Below are 22,074 nucleotides of genomic sequence, written 5' to 3'. Positions count from 1 at the left end.
CTTTGGATGAAAGCTTTTATATTCTTTTAACTATTAGCAACCTAAAAAGGCATTTCAACGTTGATTGTGATGCTAGTAATAGACGCCCTTCGACATAATTTGAAAATTCGTATTCATGCTAATGGTTTTCTTGTATGCATTATCCTATTACTATCTGCAGCAGCCACTTTTACGCTTTCTAAACTGCACCAAGTTTGTTGCAGGTAGAAGTAGACAGCAGCCAGCCTGTAGTATGTAACTTTCTACTGCTTCCGTCTTGCCCTGCCGTAGAGTCTGCTCCTCCCGCTTGTAGTTCGGCATCTTCGTCTGCTTGCTCTCACCTAGGTTAGCAACTCTTTGCTTTGGCAGCCTTGCTTTCTATCAGCTTTTTTTTAACCCACAAAGCGAATGTTAATACTTCAGTAATAAGCCCCTACCTTTAGCCCCTCCTGAGGACCTTACTGCCAGGGGACCAGGACCACCCTACCCACCTGAGCCGGAGGTGGATGAGTGTGAGGAGAAATGCAGCGCACAGTAAGTCCCTTTCTTTTAAAGGAAATAATTTCATTGAAAAAGACAGTTGCGTATATTTTAAAGGTCCGATGCACAACATGAAACTGACAGGAGATGAAATGTCAGGCTAAAACATCCCTCTCTCGAGACATACAGGACTATATATTGGGCGTTGCTCATCTTTGATATGTTGCCTATCCTTCCATGGGCTTCTTCACAATAGGCTTCTTCACAATAGGTACAATGCAATGCAGGAACTGCAAAAATATTGATGTGTGGTATATATGACAATGGGTACATTTTTTAGTCAGCTTACATATGTGTTAGGCACAATCTTTACCATCCTATTCCATTATGATACTAAATGCTCGTATCTTATTTCTTATAGATCAGACAACGTCACCTGTGAGGCTCTCCCGCACTGTGTCTGGTGTGAAGAGTTAGACTTCCCTATCTGTACGGAGATCTGTTTAACCAGGGAAAAGTAAGCTTCAATATAAGTTTTTTTCTTAACTTTATTTCATCAATGAAGAATTTACAACACCAACTAACAAGTATGTAAGAACCATCTTACAACTTATGGTGTCCTTTGCTCCTGGTAATGTAGAAGTATCAACCGAATTGTTGGAAAAATGTATATACTCCTTCAGCCTTCTCACTGACTAGTCTTTTTCCAGGTTTCCGGTTTCCGTGTTCTTCCCCTGCGTGAACCTTACAGAGCTGTCACGTGACGAACAGGAAGAGCTGAAGGAGAATTTGTACTTGAGGGTCGTCCAGCTGCTTCCCAACGTCACTCAAGAGGCCATCAACTTCCCGGAAAATGTGACAGTGGTGAGATATAAGACGAATGCCTCATGATGCTGATATTCTATTTTATTGTTGTTGATCTCTAAGCAGCAGACTCGTTGAAGTGGTATCAATGCAAACATTACTTATGACATAAATTGCTGTATTGCTAAGCCAGCCTAGGCCCCTTTTCTGGTAAAACGGAAGGCAAACATGAATGGGAAATGTTTGCTTTTGAAAAGAAAATTATATATTTTTTCCTTTAACGACAGAACACCGTAGAGTTCATGCTACAAGGTGAGATGAACAGTCCTCCTCCTCATGAATCCATCGACCTGCTGCGGCAGCAGACGAGCTGGAGACAGAACTTCACAGTCGGACCACACCGGGATCCCGCCATGTTCAGATCAGCAGATCCCGAGGACTACACGGAGTAAGATTGCTTTAGAAATATTTGTATTTAACTGTTATTGGATATTGTTCAATATACCCTGTGAGGACGAATGAAGACTGTGGGCGATAAACTCGTCTTTGCATTGAGCATAAATGAAGTTTCATTCAGTTTTATAGATAAATATAATGATTTCAAAGCTATCTATTGAGCCTGCTTGTATTGAAGAATGTACCTAATAAAGGGCTAACAAATGTCATGATGCCTTTATTTGGCATCATCTATAGCTACTTCTGAATCTAAATTGCACAAAAATGTCAACAATCAGTACTGTATACAGTCAGTCAATATCTTTTCATCTTATCTTCAGCCTGAAGATCACACTGTTCTTCAACAACGTAGACTTCACAACAATGCTGTCCAACGACCCGACATCTGATACGAGGAGGATAATCGTTGATCAGATCACGGAACTTGTGAACAACACGCTCTCGCCAGAAGTATCCGTGACCCTAGACAATATTTGGATGGAACAGGTATGTCTTGTTTTCATAAGCAAAAGTAATGGATTCATCATAACTACAGAATCGGCAATACCACGAATGAGCTTCATCAGGTTGATAAATCATTTGAGGTATAAGCGTTTTCTTATCATAACAGCTTTGCTAACTTCAAAAATCAAAATATGTGGTTGAAATCTTTCGTTAACAGTTTTAGCTCTATATACCGTATATTTAACTTCTTTAACTTTCTGCTAGACTAGTGTGCACACCAGTACATGATCACACGCACATAACAACAATCTTATACAACTAAATCGACAAAATTCTACTAGATGTAGCAAAGTTACATATCAAAATCACCTTTGAGGTTCGGAGGGATAGATCAGTGTTCATTATGTGATAATACTTTCTGTGATTGCCACCGGCCAGTTTTGTGAGAAAAAAGCTGTCAATCTTAAATCTAAATCCCTATGGCTCACATTTTAGTAATGCCTCAATGAATTATTCTTAATCCCTTTGTTGTATTCCACAGAACTACATCCCATTAACAATAGACAAACCTGCCGACAGCCCAGTTCTGCTGATGGACGAGTTTAAGAAGCTAGAAGAAAAGGTCAAGAATGCAGATCCCCAGACTATAATCACCGTGAAGGGTACAGACTATCCTCCTGATCACATCGGTGTGGAAGGATCTTTCTATCAACTGTGTCCTCAGAGCTGTGACGTTGGGTGAGATTCAGTATTAGTGCTTCGATATCACACAGTAGGAGCTTTTAGTCGAGTTTTTAGTGCTTCGATATCATAGAAGGAACTTTTGGTCGACTTTTTCAATCCTCCACAACATATCTAGCTTCAATTGATGTCCTGAAATATACCTCATATATCTCTTATATATCCCCGTTATAAATTTATATTATCCTTATAGTGTTTTTTCTCACTTTTTCATCGCAGGCTATCCAAGGATGACTGTGACGACATTCCGTCTTGCAATTGGGAAGACTTCATACCTCCCATCGTCTGCTCCAGCAACAGCTACCTGGTGGAAAGGTAGGAACACAATGTTGTCATAGGCGAAATGACATAAACAAAATGGCATCAAAAGTCATTCAGAATCCATCGCTGGTTAGGGTTCGACTTGTACTATTGGACCAATCTGTCCCCGACTATTTTTGTCAAGTATATATTAAGCTGTTGCGTGTTCTTACTCGTGCCAGGCGTCCAGTCGTTTTTTTAGTACTTTAGTTGTTAGAGTGCTGTAAAGCAGAATTTTGGCGGACATAGGTGAAAAATATGACGTTAATCTGTTTGTCGAACAGCTAGGAAACAGGTTTTTCCATGTCGTGTGTCGATATAATTTGGCATGGGTCTTAGCTGACCAGCACCACATATAAGACTCTGCGTTGGGCATAAAATGTGTTTGTATCATTGCAATGTGTATATGTAGTCCTCCACTAACGGCGAACTTTTTCTTTGACGTGCACCACAGTGTTCCGCTGACGGCGTACTTCCCGTGTGATGACCTCACGGTTCTACCCCAGTGGCAACAAGATCAAGTCATAGAAAACTTCAAAGTCAAGGTGCTGTCTCTGGTTCCAGGAATTTCTGACAAGGCCATTCACAGCGTACAGATCCAGAAGGTAGATGAATTTGCGTTTTGTTTCAACTCTTATTTGGAAGACGACCACAATTAAAGGATTTCAAGTAACTAAAATGATAACACTAAGATATTCTACACCAATGCCGCCTAAAGCCATCACTGAAAGAAAATAGACGTTAAAGACGCACTTTATTATGACTGGTTCAAGAGATTTGTCATTACCATTGAAATAGTTACGCGTTCGTCAATTTTGAACAGTTTGCGACGCTATTGATGATTCAACACATTTTCTACATCAGGATCCAAACTTCATCGGCAGTCAGATCAGCTTCATTCTGCAAGCCACCATGTCAGACCCCTACCTCACCGATACGTACAACCTACTTAAAGACGCCTTCAACAGAATAAACCGGTTTACGGTGGGGCCAAACAACAACCCGAGCATGTTCCTGGCCCACGGGAGTGGACAAAACGCGATGGACTACACAGAGTACGTAGAATCAAGTTGTACTGACAGTCACCCGATTGCAATCTTTTATCTTTATACGTACATGTAACGTGATGCATATGTCAACTACCTGTCTTATCTATCATCGCCTAAATTGCTACTGGAAAATCCACCATCAGTTGCTGAAAAACAGAATCCTGTATTTATCATATCAAACTATGTGATCCGCACTCATTGTTGATATTATCTCTTCAGCTTACGGATTGTTCTCAAGTTTCCTTCCGGGACAGACTTTGATGCGGTCCTTCAGGCATCTCCTTTGACAGCTCGTGACGTCATCACGTCCCGGATCACTGCCCTCGCCACCAGTACATTCACTACAGAAGTGGCGAGTACAGTCAGTGACATGTGGCTGGAGGAAGTGAGTAGAGTATAACTATAGTTGTAACCAACCATTGACACGCTAACTGTTACTCTCGTGTAATACAAAGTATTCTTCGAGGATCATTGTCATGACCAAGCAATATGTGTCAGATACGTTTACATAGGTGATTATTTGACACTTAGTAGCTGATGTTATACACGCGCCTTGAACAACAAAAGTAAGGTCAGTTTATATATCTATCTAATGATGTTATTAGATAGTCATCTAAGTCCTGCTAGAATTTGATTTTCAAGGAATTTCAAATACACAAAATACATACAAAATCATAGTGATTAGAGAAAGAAATTAGGTACACACATATGTCGATCTCATGTCATGTTCAGTATTAGAAGTCGTAGTAGCCTATAAACCACTCCATATAAAATGTTGTTTTGCACAGGACATCATACCGCTGATCATCCACAAGGCCGCAGACAGCCCCGTCAGTCTGCAGCAGGAGGCCGATAAGCTGGAGCCGGAAGTCGTCGCGGGGCGAGTCCAGGTCACGGTGGACGGACAGACCTACACCGCCAAGTCCATGGACACGGAAGGCTCATTCGAGACTATCTGCCCGAGACCGTGTACTGACGGGTGGGTGAGCTAGTGGCGGTTGTACACGTCTGTTACCTCTGGGATACTTTTCCCCATAACAGTCAATTACCCAATACCAATTATGTTCATTTTAAATCTACCGTAATGTTTGGCATTTAGACATCAAGTAGGGTAACATTGAAAATAAATGTTGATTGATAAGAATTCAAGTGATGGTATTGTCTTTCTTTCTTTCCATCAGAACTGATGAGGCCGACTGTGTGCAAATCCCGGGATGTGACTGGGGAGATTTTGATACGCCACAGATCTGTTCGGACAACAGTCTTCTGGCTGACAGGTAGGAGACATATATGAGTTAACTAAACTGTTATGAGATCGTTGACTACAAAACCTCATATGTTTCTATCTCTAGTCAGTTCTTTACATACCTTACATGATGATTTTATTTTCTTTGTGATGATATGTTGACTAATATCAACATTTATTTTCAAGGTGCTTAATGTAATTTCTGGTACACTGTACATGTTTCTAAAAAATGTGATCGAAGAATAGATCTTGCACTCTCAGAGAATATAAAAAGATTGTTATGTGACATTTCGTCCTGCAGGATAGAGATAGAGACCTTGTTCCCATGTGCGAACTTTGGGTCCCTGTCTGTAACACAACAGGGAGAACTGTTCACCGACTTCAAGAGCAAACTGCACCTCATGTTGCCCGGTGTCCCTCAGAAAGCCATCGATATCAACTCCTTCCAAATCGTCGATGTGAGCCATTTTTGAAACGTTTTGTTTTCTATCAGATACTCAAGATGACTACACGTACATGTACATAGCCGTTGTTAGAATCGTCAAATATATTGTAAGACTATCGTATATTGTTTGAAATACACTATAGACAGCACGTACTTGATATGTCAGAAATCTTTATTGACAAAACAAAAGTGCAACGACTTTCGTAAGATCTACTACATCAGTACATAGTCAAGTGGATACAAATGAAGTAACCTACACTTAAATTTATATGAATAGATGTGAGTATATATATGTATATATATATATATATATATATATATATATATATATATATATATATATATAGCAATATGTTGTATATGTCAGTCATGCTGTAATGAAAAGCAACTGATTTCCTCTTTTCAAACCCAGGACGACACCATAACCTTCGTGCTGCAAGGCACCATGCAGCACGCCTCCCTACAGCAGTACTACACCACTATCCGGCAGGAGTTGGAGTGGGCACGTGACTTCCGTATAGGCACCGCAGCCAATCCAAACAGCTACAGGTCACGTGGTCTAGAGGACTACACAAAGTAAGAAGATTTCTTTTGTTGATAGAGATATGATCGTAGTCCATATCATAATGCATATACCATAGTAGTCGAGATTGATTCACTTATTGGTGCGTAGAGCTGATTACTGTTACATTGTTTAGCTATTGTTGATCTTCAGTTCATTTTATAAACTCACTCAATTCCTGAGGTACTTCCAGTGCAGCATGGATGTGTCTACTAATGCCACGAAGCAGTTCCTTCTGCATTGATTTTCCCATTCAAATCGGTAGAGTAAAGACGGGAAACAGCCGTAGTCAATCGACTCAGCTGTAATTTAGTAGGTTAAGGAAACGAAAGCAATGCAAATGTTTAGCATTCGACCTTATGTTGCTGACATCTTCTTCCAGCTTGCGTGTTCAGCTTGTATTTGACTCGACGCTGAATTTGGACCCGTTGCTGGGTAACGACCTGATGCTGCGAGACACGATCCGCGCCCAAATAAGGAACAACCTTATCACCGCGGGGGTCCAACCAGCCGTTCTCGCAACACTTGGAGACATCTGGATGGAAAGGGTGAGGTTTGATTTGACTGTGAAAGTTGATATCATATCAACCACTGGTTTGACTCATGCTTTTTCATACATTTTGTGTTTACAGATGATTTATCGTGAAATGCACATGTTGATCTGCTTGCGCACTAGGCAATGTTACTTATTAAGTGGGGGAAGATGTAATAATGCATGAACTCTTTCGTCTGCTAATAAGAAAACCTTTTGCTGTCAGGTTTGACGCAATATGAACAGTTATGGCTATTTTGTATGTAGTCTGCAGCGCTTTGATGGTCTTTTTTAAAGTCATACGTTCGGAAAACAATATACAACTTTGAACCAAACAAGGTTACATAATGCTGTTATCTAAAATAGAGCTTTTTTTTTTTAATATCATTCTTGTACAGAACGTCATTCCCTTTACAATAAGTAAGACTGCTGACGACCTCATTAGTCTCCTCGATGAAACAGGCCAGTTGGGTAAACTGATCGCCGCAAACAACGTCATCTTCAACATCGACGGCGCTACATGGCGGCCTGTGGGCATGGTCGTCAACGGGTCGTTTGACATTTTGTGTCCACAACAGTGTCAGGACGGGTAAGAATCGCACAAATAATTCGCAATGTTCCATCTCTTAAAATGGTATCGTACAAAATTTCTTTAATGCTCAAATGTAAAACAAATAACAGTAAACACAGTGCAGCTCAATGTCTAGATTGACACCGAATATTTTATTGTTAGTACATGTCTACTGGGTTTACCTTGATCTGAGCCTACATGTATTCTATGAGTCTGAAAAGCTCAAGTTGAAATCCAACACAATGGGACTTTCCTCAATTGTACAACACCGGGCTTTGTCAAGGAATGATTGGAGTTTCTCTAGCTGCGTTGAAAACTCAGTCTTGTAAAAAGCACGATAAAAATATTCATATTGTTGACCACTGCGTCTGACATTGACTTCTTGTGATGTCAGCTTCAAAACATCGATTACTCATTTGATCCTACTAGTACTGATCGTGACTCCTGTACCCTGATCCCTGGATGTGATTGGGCAGACTATGACAACCCAATCACGTGCCTGGATGACGCCTACTTGGTGGAACAGTAAGTGATAGGCTGTCACCATTGACATGTTTATTTTCTGCTTGTCCGTTTACAAGTCGTGGAGTGTTCTGATATGTTGAGAAAATCCCTTAACCACAGATGTCGCATCGTAAACCGTCTAGTAATTTGTCTATTATTGGATAAAATATAAACCAGAAAAAATCTTCTTGTTGTATCAATAAATCTTCTGCATACTATAAGTGAGAAAGACAGAAAGGAAAGTGAGTGTGTGTGTGTGTGTGCGTGTGTGTGTTATGTAAGAAAGAGAGAGAGAGAGAGAGAGAGAGAGAGAAGAAAGCTACAATTTTCACTGTTAATTCCTTACCCAAACATGTTTTTCCTTTTTCTTGCAGCATTAACATGTCAGCGTACTTCCCATGCCTGTTCGTTCCTGTCCATCTAAACGGTACAACCCAGATGCAACAGGATTATGCTGACAGTTTCCTGCGTGCTTTGCGCGCCGCTCTCCAAAGTAGGGGCTTCCTTATACCTGATAAAGTCATTCACGCCGTCCAAGTTGGAAGAGTAAGTTTCCATCTAATTTTGTCAAACCTTATTAAGTATGTTAGGTTATATCCTTTGGTGTATAGGGGCGATGCTCATCTCCGATTCTAAGGTAAAAAATCGACCAACTAGGCCATTGTACCGGCCACATTTTGAACTTAACGTCATTGCCATTATAACCCGGAGTGCACATAACCACGTCTAAGGCTAGATAAGGAACTCCTTATAATGCAAAATAATCTTGGCCCCTATAAGAAAGACATGGGCCATGCAGATGTTTAGGAAGAATACATTATTGTTTCGCTATCGAGGTTTGCAATTGCTATTTTATGAATTGTGCAACTCAAAATACTTCATAAAATACTATCCTCGAAAGTTGGATAAAAGCTTTTGCAGTTGGAAGGTCAAACTTTTTCTGTTCTAAAGGGGACTTTTCAAAACAGGGAAAATATTTTGAAGAAAACTTGATTTAGACTTTTCAAAACAGGAAAAAATGACTTGAAGAAAACTAATTCAGCAATCTTTGACAAAAACCCATAAGTGCCTATTCTTGTTTTGTGGAATGTTCAACTTTCTGTATTTACCGAAAAATGGTAATTTAATAAAATTCATAAACGCCATTCACGTTAACAATCCTCATTTTACCATCATTAAATCTTGTTTATCACGATCTTTTAAAACCGCGTTCAATCCTGATTCCAGGACACCATCGACTTTAGGATCCAGAGGACGATGGAATACCAGAACCTGACCGGCCTGCATAGCGCCATTCAGGATATCCTATCATGGGACCAGCAATTCACTTTCAATGACTTCAGATCCGCCAATCCTGACGACGAGTTCAACAACACGTAAGCGTTTGGCTAGTTCCTGAACCTTTAAGCTAAATTTTATATTTCTCTGTAGTTGTTTGCCTTTGATAATAGGAAATTTAAGACAAATATGCTTAAAGAACTGTCACTTTTAATTAGAAAAGATCAAATCAACGGATTTAAGGTTTGGGTGTTTGACTCATAATCTAGAGTTTAAATTCCCAATACATTACAAACAGGTCCCTTTCATTTCGAAAGTTGGAAAAATGAGAACCTAGATTCGGTTAACGATGTCCTACCATCTGAGAGGTTATTCGATGGAAACGGTATTCTAGCTCATGATATATACTGTGTTTAGCACAATGCTGTTCTCGTCTGCAAAATAACGTAAGATGACCAACAGTTATAAATTGTAATGTCTAATTGAACCGACTGATCTTTAAAAACATTATACACGACTTTGTTACAGTGTCAAGTTTGAGATCAGCTTTGAAGACCAGAACAATATGGATATAAATTTCGACGACATTCTGGATTCGAACTTTACTATTCGTGACGTCTTGGAGCAGGACATCATCGATTTTGTCCACACAACGCTCGGGCCTACGTCTGTCGCCTCCTTAATCTTGGACAACATATGGATACAGAGTGTATGTACCATATTGATGCAATAATGCTACGAACCGGAGTGACATAATTGTAAAATGATTTACGGATTGTAAACAATGCTTTATTTTTAGATACCAAAAGAATATTTGTAGACTCGTTTCGAACGTTTTGCTAAAACAAGACTGCTGTTTGTTTTTTATTCTACTTTTAACTTTTAAAAAGTTCATTACGTTATTGAAATTAGATATGACGTAGATGGTATACGAGAAATCATTTCCAGCCGGTTGGTCCCGTATATTTCGTCGGTAAAATAGAGCAACGTACATGGAGTATACGTAACTTTACGTTTTAATGTAATTGTCTTGGCAGAACTACTGCACCTTCAGCATCAGCGTCCCACTTGACCAGGTACATGCAATAGGAGCAGAGGCCATGAAGCTCGCGAACAACACCGGGAACTTCATCATCCACGTGGGAAGTTTTCAAGTAAAAGCAGTGGAATACAAGAGTACTGAAAGTTGTGACTTCTGTCCCCCTGACTGTGCACCGAGGTAAGCCGGCCAATGGAAGCCGTTTCAATGACACTTGTCTTTTTATCCTTAGCTTAAGCCCACCGCCGTATTTGTCTGTCCTCTATGTAGCTTTTTCTCGGCCTGGGTATATTCTAACCGCTGGCTCAATTTTTTCGCTTTCTAACTGTGGTTAGTGCCCTTGCTTGCTTTTTTCAGGGTTGCTAGAATGGCTTTTTGTGTTTCATGTTTCTTGTATTCAATTTTGAAATACCGACTGTGTCTTTCTTCCCGAATCTAAGAGATGAGCTGGCCTGCTATCAACACACCATCTGCGAATGGTGTGTGTTTGAAGGTGCGCCACACTGCGATGCCGACTGTTTGCTGCAAGAGGAAACGTAAGTGAGCTTTCTAAGACCATACACTTACAAAAGAGAAATATTTTAAGCTTTATATAATTGAGTACTTAATGTAAATCATTAAACAGTTATCATGTTAAAGGTTTGCCTTAATTATCATTACCCTTATTCAAAGAGAAGTACAATTTTGTGTGTGGGTGTGTGTAGTCATGATGCCAGCCGTTTACCACCGGGGCTGCTACATACACTTTTTCAGGGCAGTAGGAGACCCGGTAGTAATCTTAATTCACCCAGGCAAGGGTGAATGCTACATTCGCAAAAATGATAGCAATATCACTAAGATATCGATGAAAATTTCAAACATCTCAACTGTATGCCTATATTACTAGTAACCTATAGTTACCAGAAAGATAACCAGATTAAATGTATACGTACAATGTAAGCAATGGCATATGTGTAATACATCTCTTCACATCCAGGAAAGAGGAGTTGAGCGTGTTTTTCCCCTGCCTACCTGAGGTTATCGACGATCAGACAGAACAGCAAATAAAGGACAGTTTCCGGGATGAAGTTCTCCAGCTTCTGAGAGCTAAATTTGGCGGCTTCAACACCACCAAGAACATCGTTAACATCACCATCACAAATGTGAGTCTTCGCCAGGCTTACCAAAGGACCTAAAAGAATTTTACCATTAGATGCATAAAGGTAATACTTACAAGTTAGAATGATGAATTGTATACGTCGATGTACGCACCCAATCGCTCAACGCGGAACCCAATATACCCTAATAAAGTAAACACTTACTTGATTCCACTGTTGATGTCTCTACTACAGCGTACCGTCTCGTTCTCCTTGAAGAGCAGCATGCTGCAAAGGATCACCCCTGACGTCATCAGCTTTCTCAGGAACATCTCCAACTGGTCTGACGTCACCATCAGATATATGGGCAACGAATATCCAGTTTGGGAACCTACGGACTACACAGAGTAAGCCATGTTTATCGTATATACACTTTATGATCTACAACTGTACTGATTTCTACCGTTGTTGGCATAATTTCCTACCCACTTCTAGTGTAGCTGAGTGTATAGTTCGCGAAATTTACTGTGCTGATTAAACTAACGAAAATACGAACTGGAGCCTTTGAAACACATTTTACATATTCTGTAGTCAAACTGGTCATCTATTTAATTATATACAGGAAATTGTCGCTATGTTTTGTTTGTTTTTAATTTAGGCAAACTAACATCTGTATGTCTCTTACAGTATCAAGTTCTTCCTCCGGTTCGCTCCTACCTACAACTTTACGGAGGAACTATCCAGGTCTCCTGACCAGAGACGGACTCTGGAAGATGCTGTGCGGACCATGGCGAGCAACAGCAACCTTCCTCCAGAGCTTGCGTCAACAGTCGCAAATATCTGGGCAGAGGAGGTAAACCCGAGATCCCATGTTATCAGATGACTCTATCAATGTATATTCGATGGTCTTTATCTATTATGTCAAACCCGAATGTCATAGGCGATAGTGAATGTAGCCACAGCAATGCTCCATAATCTAATGGAAGCGCAGTGTGAAAATAGGATGCAGTCATTAGGACGGATACTGGCCTTACAACTGGTGGTTTTACTTTTACTTAATCTATTTCTGATCCAAAAACTAAAGGGCGATCTATTAGTTTGGGTTTGTGTTGAAATGGTTGATTAAAAAAGCACTACATGCCTTTTTTAAGGTAACGGAACGGGAGTAAGAAACACCCTTATTAGATCGTAAATGGAATGCCAGTATTCTTCTTATTTCTTCTCTGCAGCATGTCATACCGTTCACCATTAACAAGGACCCAGCCCGCAAAGACACTGACATGGCTGTCATCGCAGGAGCCTTCGCACGCAGCATGGTTAACGTTGAGATTTCAGGGACGCCTGTTATGCCTTTGGACATTTCCTACGAGCTAGGATTCTACAGCATTTGTCAGTACAACTGTTCGACAATGTGAGTTTCGTTTTCTTTGTTCAAATTTATGTAGAATGTTGCATGCTACTGTTACTTGGGCGCCTAGTGTAAGTGATATACTCCATAAGGGGATAGCACGACTGTACATCCATATGCTACTGTTAACAAGATTTTCATAGCACAAATGCCGATTACACTTTAGACGCCGTTATCAAAAAACAGTTTTCTGGACAATACGGTGAAGTCAAAGCATGAACATCAAATTAATTTACATATAACTTTTTTTTTTCTCTTATAATGTTTTAACAGTCCTTCCCAAGACGAGTGCGTCGCTGTACCTAGCTGCGGCTGGTGCACACTGAATGAAGGTCCCGGATGTGGAGACGACTGCTATCTGGTAGAATGGTATGTAGCCTTGATATTGTATGTCGAATGACTAATATCTTGGAATGCCTCAGTGCATTATAAAGCTTGTTCCTTATCATCAGTATTATTGTTGAATATTCATGTCAACACCATTCATAACTTTCGTCAATATCAAATTATCTAAAAAATACAAGTCTTTGCAGTATTTAAACAATTAGAAAATATCAAATCTCGAGATAATGAAAAACATTCGGTCATTGTTGATATTAATGAGTAATAACGATTGATAAAAGGTGGCCATACAACTGGTATGTACAGTGTTCATTTGGTTATTGACAGAAAATGGAATATTTGGAGAACATCGATCAATGCGTGCAGTTTGTTTTTCTATATAAAGGTCGATAAGCGTGCCATGCTATATGTGCCTATAAATACGTCCGGCCGAACATGACATGGTTGCATAACCTGGTATTTGGGGCCTTGTTAGAGGTCATTTTCTTTTCGCCACATTTTATGTATGGCCCCAGAGTCACAGCACAACTTGGAATGTGTTTACGGAATTTTATCGAATTTTTAAAGATCCTTTCACTCATAGGCAATATGAGATTACACAGCTTTTTTTTTGTTTTGTGACCTAGGGTGAGCCACTTCGCCTTCATCCCCTGTGAGCAGACACGTGACCTGAGCCCCGCCCAGAGACAACAGCTAGTGGATCAGTTCCGCCAAGAGGTAGCAGACATTATGAACTCAACAACCAAGTTCATCAGAAACGTCGCCATTAATGATGTAAGTGTCTTAGATGTAGGGTACTGAAGAAAATGATTATTCGGTTAACCAGTGATGGTCTAAAGTGGATGATAGTAGGAACATACACATATAATCGTATGTACTAGTCGAGATGTTGGCAATAATAGATAGTTCCGACGCCGCCGGGGACTGTGGGTGAGGTCAGATGGTGAAGCCCCTTCCATTTTTTTACATTTTGATACTTTCTGTGGTGTTCAAATTTGGTGTCATAGAGTTTTCAGAATTTGAAAACAGGCTGAAATGGCAGTATATGCGTAAAATGCACCTCAAAATGGTTTAAAATAGACGATTGACTTTGGATAAAGTGAAAACTGTACAGTGAACACATCTAGTCCAAAAACGGATGGCTTTCAGCTTCGACTTTAGAGCATTTCTCAACACCGTTCGGAACAGCGAGGTGACTCATTCTCAATGGCATGATGATTTTGCTTTGTTCTAATTGATAGTAGGCATCCTTCCATCTTTTCAGATTAATACAGATAGATTAAACGTTATACAAGAAACAACTTAGAGCTGGTATAAATAGGACTAAAATTCATGATATACCAGATGAGCATGTTCATTTTGCTATCACTCTTCGTCATCCATTTCTCCAGTCCGGGATCTACTTCGAGCTTCAGGCCACCATGCAGGACCGCTTCCTTCCGGACTACGAGAGCAAAATTCGGGACGCCTTCGAACTGGCGGCTAACTTTACAGTGGGGGATGTTATAAATCCAGACCTTTTCAGAACTCGCAACCCTGAGGACTTCACTGAGTAAGCAGATAACATAGAAAAACTGATGCCAAGCTATTCTAACTTTGCAAATATAATGAGGAGCGGATCTAGTACGATGTTGTTCTCTATACTTTTAGGTGCTTTCTGCATTGATAAGTCAAGCAACACGATGCTGCAACGCGACAAATAAGAAACCTAGTATAAACGGACGAGGTGCTACATTACAATGCTTGTATATCACTACATGTAACGTGTTAGGTAAATGATGTGGAAAGCCTACGGGACACACCTGGGTTTATATGGCGTCAGTTCACTCTCAACTCTAACGACCACATCTCTCGGAATAATTCTGAAGCAAGATAACTGTGTGTCGAGGGAAAGGGTAAGCTACAGGAACTTAGAGTAAACTTGGCAGAAAATGTTTACCTTTCAATCATAATGTTCAAACACCTCAAAGTTACATATGCATGATTGTTTGAAATGCAAATTATACTCACTTTTATATGCTTCTAACAGTATGGTAGTGACAATGGTCTTCAACGGTGTCAACTTTGCGAACCTGGTCGGTCAACATTCCGTGTCAGAAAGCGTGCTTCACCCCGCACTTAAGACTGCGCTGACGAATGCTGGAGTGTCCTCACATTACGTGACATCAAGCAGGGTACTGCAAAGAGGGCAGGTTGGTGGTGTGGTCATGTGTTGTTAAGAGACAATGTTATTGCAATGCATAATTGAATGGAAAGGTACTAAGAAAAGATAACGTCTCTTAGTGGCAATTTTGCCTGTGACACATTGACGCAGCAAATCCATGTGTGTTTTTGACACACGGATTAGCTAAATAGGCTCGGTGGGTGTCACTCCACCGTCAGGGTTGGGATATGGTGTAAAGTGACTTTCACAAGGGCACAATGTCGGGGCATGGTGAGTATCGAGCGCAGAACCTTCTCGTTTTGATCCCAGCACTCTAACAATTACGCCACACCGGCGCTAAAGAAAACGTCCTACCGTACTTAATTTTCGGAACCCCCAGATAAATTCATAATTAATAATGATAGAATCTTCAAAAAACAGCAGTTATGTAATCTCTCGGTGGTCATTTTGATTTCAACACTTATAGAAAAAAAAGTAGTTGTATTAAATTGCAATATCCAACACAATATGAAGATGGTACCCACATTTTGACAGTCTAACGCCAGTCTTTGTCAAAGAATGGGCAATGCATGGCTTGTGATTTCATGCTATGTAGATTGGAGACGTGAATCGGTGAGCATTGAGTTACGAATTGCAAAAAGTATGAGGCGTCCTCCGTCCATAAGATAGATACAAGTTGACAGTGTACATGTACTTACAGGACTACATCGAGTTCTCCATATCAAAGGATTTTGACAGCAATGACATCCTGGCATTGGAAGTTGAGAAACTCGTGACTGCCCAAAACGGGATTCTACTGAATCTGAAAACCGTGAGTACTAACCTTATTGTTGCGCATGACATAAAACAGTAATATTGCATAATATGAAAAAGGTATATATATATATATATATATATATATATATATATATATATATATATATATATATATATATATATATATATGTATGTATGTATGTATGTATGTATGTATGTATGTATGTATGTATGTATATATATATATATATATATATATATATATATATATATATATATATATATATATATATATATATATATATATATATATATATATATATATATATATATATATATATATATATATATATATATACATTTACGAAGTTACATACCCATTCGTATTTGCGGATACCAAGTTTACAAAATGTATGATGCAATATCGTTACTGTCATGTCAGTACTAAGAATAACACAAGTCATGTTTCGATGAAATCCATGCCCAGGGCTGGCCTGTTAGCAGTGACGTCATCTACAGAGGGACCTTTGACAGTATATGTGTGCCGACCCCCCCTCAAGCTTTAAGTACAGCCACCCCAAGTGCAACAACCAGTCAAGGTGCAGCAAGCTCCCTCGGTTCAACAACCACCCCCTCGCACGGTGCAACAGCAAACACTGCGACAACCGTCAGTGTAGGCACAGGAGGCAATCCATTAATCAGCCCATCGGTATGTGTTCCATGTTTATCTTCGGTGAAGGCAACCAGTGAGAAAATTTCTCTTTTCCAGCCCATGCATCTTTTCATATTGTGTTACTCGCAGACCAATTTAATGGAGCAGCATGCTCCTTTCGATCATTAGTGTAAAGGTTTGATGCAGTCTGAGTAGCTGTATATCTTAGAACTTTTACAAATCAATGAAGCTGGCAGGTGCTGACCGATATTTTGGTTTTCTTTTGTACAAGTACAAATAAATGGACCGTAGGTCAACCTTACACAGTTTTTTTTGCGTTTTACCGGTATTTTTAAGTGTCTTTCTGGTACATCCTATTCTTTGAGCTGATGTCATTCAAACTTGGTCATTTAAAAAGTCGGAATTTCTTTCTTTTAATTATCTTCGCCGAGTACTTGTACTCGGAGAAGATAATGTTTTCGGTTGAAAAATCTGTTGGGTGGGTCTGAATGTATGTCAGGAGCATAACTCAAGAAAGCTTCAATGAATCTTTATGATTTTTGGTAGGTGTGTAGTGGTTGTGCAAAGGAAAGTCAAGTTTGAAAATGGTTCACCTTGCGTTTTTCAACAGTACTGCAGCAGACTTTACATTTTTGTGTGTTTGTATGTAGGCAAAAAAAGTGACGGAAACGTTGATGGATCTTCATGATTTTTTGCAGGTGTGTAGATGTTGTGGAAACGGGGGTCAAGTTCAAAAATGGTTGCCCTGGTATTTTCCGTTGGTACCGCAGCGGGCTTTGTGTGGATGTGTATTTGTATGTCGCCAGCATAACTCGAGAAGCTGTTGATGGATCCGTATGATATTTAGTGGATGGGTAGGGTTTACAGAAAGGAAGGTCAAGTTCGATAATGGGCCTTCTAGCAGGTACCTTAGGTACTGCAGCGGAGCTTCAAAATTTAGGGGCATATTTTCTGAAAGTGCTATGGTCATGATTTTTGTGTGGTAGATAGTTCATGCCACAGAAAGTAAGTTCTGTAAATTTTGGCTCCCTAGCGGCTTGTTAAGAACTGCAGTGGGTGTTTTTGTTTTGACATTCGGACATGAATAACTTGAGAAGGGGTCGACAGATCGTCGTGATGTTTGGTATGTAGAGAGCTCAGATTGTGCTTTACATTATCAATGACTAATTATGCAAATCAGGAGCTAATTTGCATAATTAGTAAGGAAAGTTTGTTTGCCTACTGCATTTCAATGGGACATGGGACAGTGTCAGGTCATGTAAACAAATGGCCATGCATAAACGTACATGTAGGTCAAATAAATAAACTAATCTCCAAGCAGAGGTGTGGGTCCTGCTGGTTTAACGCGTTCAGTTTAGACATTTTTGTTCAACACGGTTGGCGACATAACGAAATAGGGACAAAATAGAAAGCCTGACAAAAACACCTAAAACACCTAAAAACACATCAACAACCAGCCAGCTTTATTCTATTCATACATATTGACTGTACTATTTCATCATCACTTTCAACTTACAACACTGCAATATCGAACCTTTGTGGCCCATATAATATCAACATACTCAATATATTTTCATGACCAGTTTTAACATATATCAGCACACTCTACACATATACTAGTCCTGTACCACCAAATGATTTTTAATCATATCTAGACTGGACTCATTCGCCCCATCATAACTTCCAAATGGTATGGTGCATGATCAAATTTGCAGGGGGTGATGAGCACGTAAATATTAATCACTCTCCATGATAAGCCTTGATTATTTGGCGAAGATAATGTGTTCGTGGAACTCTAGTTCATTTATTTATTTATTTGTTAGGCTGTGTACAATGTACAGCAGCCAAGGCTGCCCGACTAGCTATTGCTATTACAAGGGTCCAGCCTTGCTGCAAAGTACATGATGAAATACAATGGTTGCTTTAGTTAATTTATAATGTAAAGAATGCTTTAGCTATTTTTTTCATTAAAATGCGAAAATGGACTCAAGTGAAAACACTATATTCTATCGGCCGATATGTACTGAATGCAGTGTAGTTAATTTGGTCAAATGTTGACAATCGATACAGACATAACCACAGACAAGGGATATTGTCGACATGATTAGGTTCACCTGTGGAGAAGGTTTAGTTTTTTCCCCACTCTTGGCTTAAGATTATGGAGACTTTGTGTCTCAGGACCTGTGAATATGATATATTGCAACAACTCTTTCCCTAACTATGGCCAGACTGGGACTGGTACTGGTACTGGGACACCATCGGGAGCTTGTTGGTGTTGTCCAGTAATCCCAGCTGGGGTCGTCGACTCTCCTGAGGTAAGTCTCGTAGATCATAGAAATTTTTTCGGCGACAAAGCCCCTACAACTACTAACTTGTAATCACCAAATAAACCACGGAGGGAGTGAAGCATATTTCATAAAGTAAATTTTAGACTGACACAAACATTGTTAAAATTTTGAAAACCCATTATTCCGTAACTAACTCATGCTTTATTCCGTTACATTTGTATAAACATTAGGAATGGAGGATTGTGATTGGTCCACAGATCCTGGCTAAACGATAGTCCATTTTACCACAGTATGATCCCGTGGCGGCTACGGGCGGGCTGTCCTCCACGGACAAAGTCGGGATGGGGGTGGGCATCCCGGTCGCGCTGGCGGCCCTGGCGGGTCTCGGGGCGCTGCTCATGTTCTTCCTGAAGAGGAAACCGGACCGCCCGCCAACTCCCATCCGCAGGAACGTCGTTGCCCCAGCCGTGGAGTCATTTGAGACCAACATCTACAGCGTAAGTAGAGTCCTATACTTCTTTCATAAACTCTGTCCACTAAGGCATCGACGGGTGAGTGACCAAATGCCTAAAGTAGTTTCAGTAAGTCCATTCATTGTGAAATGTATTTTTGTAAGTTTTACGTGTTTCGTTATCTTCTTAATCATACGTTTACATCATGGGCCATATGCAATTTAGAAGTGAAATTATATATAGGTCATACTAATGTAATATTTTGGAAATATGGCCTCCCTTCCAACGTTGAATGGAACTCACGTTTTATAAAAAGGACCACATTATTTATCAATCGGAACGAATCGGGGAAAGATTAAATTCATTCACTAGACGCCCGAAATACATAGATAGCTCTAGTAGTATCAAGATAATTAATTCCAAATTATGAATCTTCACAACGAGGACAAAGAAAGTGATAAAGATGTAACAATACCTATCTGATTCGCTTCTGACGCTTCAAATTGCACGATAATTGTAACGGGTACAGTTTTACTACGGGTGCATTATGATGCAAGCCAAACTGAACTGTTTTATTCTTATAAACGATCAAATGGTTATCTTTTATTTATGTTGTATGCTTCCCAAGCACAATGGGACATTCCAAAATACATTTTACATGACAGGCTTCCATGGACGACGAGCTGAGTTACCAGTTCGGTAAGAAGGGCGCAGAGCTGCACCGTTTCCGCGACCCTGACGCCGTGTACGGCCGCCTGTCGACCGCGTCGTGGTCTCCGTACCCGAGCAGCGCCAGCTCTTCATCCACCATGGAGAGCTCCCTGTCAACACCTGATGTTTATTAGATACGTATGTCTACTCAAGCACTAGTAAGCTACACAAAACCTAAGTGATTGTAGGAGCATCACTGCAGTATTTAAGCTGCGCAAGAACCTCTATGAGCCAAATGCGTCGAACGGTCTTGGAGGACATTCTTGAGCTAAACGCGCATATGTGTCGCACATATCTAGCTGTCTTCAAGTTGTGACGGAATATCTGTTAGATCATCATTGTCGGCGCTTGGTTCTTTCACGGCCTGCAAATTTATATCAAAATCGTATGATGGCCGACGACGAATGTGAAATAGTATAATAAAGCAAAGGGCATTGAGTTACTAGAATATAGTACCATGATTTGGGCCTGTCAAAGAAAGTTGTTTGCACTTAGTCATATCATGGAGCCTTATGTCTCTGACGTAAACATGTACGGTGATATTTCCAGTTAATTTCTTTGGTTTAAATACTTAATATGTAAGCAGCACTTTCCTATATAGACGCTTCCTCATATTTTCTTGCGTGCTACAACAGTATTATATATACACTTTGCAAATTAGTTTGCATTCACATATACCTCCACCGGTTTTTCAAGCACACTTCTGCAACTTATACGTTTTCTGAAGATTGCACGCTAGTTAGTTACCTGTGTATTTTGCTGCATTTGAACAGTTTCTACTCAAATTTTAATAGTGTCTTTTGACTTTTAAACTTCTTTGGCCCTTTATGGACCAAGTATAGAACTATAGCAACATGTATAGTGCTTGAGGGCTTTGGCAACGGACTACCAAATCTTAAACGTTTTAACTCTGATAACAATTATCTATACATCTATGTTTCTATTGATTTTCGCATTTTTATGGGTAAACAAAACAGACATCGGGCACATTGTTTCCTTCTTCGTAGAAATAATGTTAACAAACAGCCTTCAGTTTAGCGGTTCAAGGTTTGGCTTAAGCTTGTATTCTGACTCCTCCCTGTAACATGTGAGATAGCCATAGCTACATATTCTTTACTGAATTACCGCGTAGACCAGATCGTGTTAAGCGATTTTTGGGTTGACCTTTATCCCTTTGTTGTGTAGGGTCGGGTGTGTTGCAATTCCTTTCCATACAGTGGTGTGGCGTTTGACGTGTTTGGACGATACTATACACAATACTGAACTAGTAACCTCCAAATAAACGTGTGTGCTTTCTAGACTAGTATACGCTCGTGTTGTTCCTTTTTTGTCTGAATGGTTGCGTGTTTAAACTCAAGAAGACCAGGGCTCTGGAATAGTATCTGATAACATGCTTTAATTTGGGGAGGGCGGCAGTCCTTCACCTTCACCTATCATATGACTTCCGTTGAGGTCGTTGGCCCGCCGTATAAAAATACCACACGAGCAACGTACTGTATTTGCTGGGTATGTGATAGTATCCACCAGGCCTTCTTATGGAGTTATGAATAGTAGAATTCAACAAAATTTGAAAAAAGAAGAAGAATTGGCCAGGAAAGAGAGCCCATGGCCACGGTTAGGGTAACATTTCCCATTGAAAAAGCGGGGACATGAAACTCTATGGTGACCAAATTCGCGTGGCAAACTATTCTATAGCTAGACTTGTACAATTAGTGGGGGGAAGACTAGGTATGTGAGACATCTGCTGTTCGGAGAGTTTGTGGTGTAAATAAGG

The 22,074-nt window shown here is 40.1% G+C and overlaps 1 protein-coding gene across 1 annotated transcript; it reads left to right on the top strand.

The window, feature by feature from the left end:
• The first annotated feature begins 121 nt into the window (after nucleotides 1-121).
• Nucleotides 122-21,606, top strand: LOC136434858 (uncharacterized). Its single transcript, XM_066427933.1, has 36 exons — nucleotides 122-132; nucleotides 403-513; nucleotides 881-976; nucleotides 1,170-1,323; nucleotides 1,551-1,711; nucleotides 2,040-2,205; nucleotides 2,705-2,901; nucleotides 3,124-3,219; nucleotides 3,659-3,809; nucleotides 4,069-4,259; nucleotides 4,473-4,638; nucleotides 5,042-5,232; nucleotides 5,435-5,530; nucleotides 5,801-5,957; nucleotides 6,357-6,520; nucleotides 6,889-7,054; nucleotides 7,437-7,627; nucleotides 8,039-8,134; nucleotides 8,488-8,659; nucleotides 9,341-9,489; nucleotides 9,920-10,100; nucleotides 10,429-10,610; nucleotides 10,871-10,966; nucleotides 11,407-11,572; nucleotides 11,762-11,913; nucleotides 12,194-12,359; nucleotides 12,736-12,917; nucleotides 13,188-13,283; nucleotides 13,883-14,030; nucleotides 14,648-14,808; nucleotides 15,286-15,448; nucleotides 16,121-16,231; nucleotides 16,664-16,885; nucleotides 19,078-19,164; nucleotides 19,428-19,634; nucleotides 20,255-21,606. Exons 1-36 carry the CDS (start codon nucleotides 122-124, stop codon nucleotides 20,432-20,434), a joined length of 5,382 nt encoding a protein of 1,793 aa, XP_066284030.1. The 3' UTR covers nucleotides 20,435-21,606.
• Nucleotides 21,607-22,074: the final 468 nt, after the last annotated feature.

Source organism: Branchiostoma lanceolatum, chromosome 5 (assembly GCF_035083965.1).
Source record: "Branchiostoma lanceolatum isolate klBraLanc5 chromosome 5, klBraLanc5.hap2, whole genome shotgun sequence".
NCBI lineage: Eukaryota > Metazoa > Chordata > Leptocardii > Amphioxiformes > Branchiostomatidae > Branchiostoma > Branchiostoma lanceolatum.
Note: the sequence above shows the minus strand (reverse complement) of the source record. Positions and strands in the feature narration are given on the sequence as shown.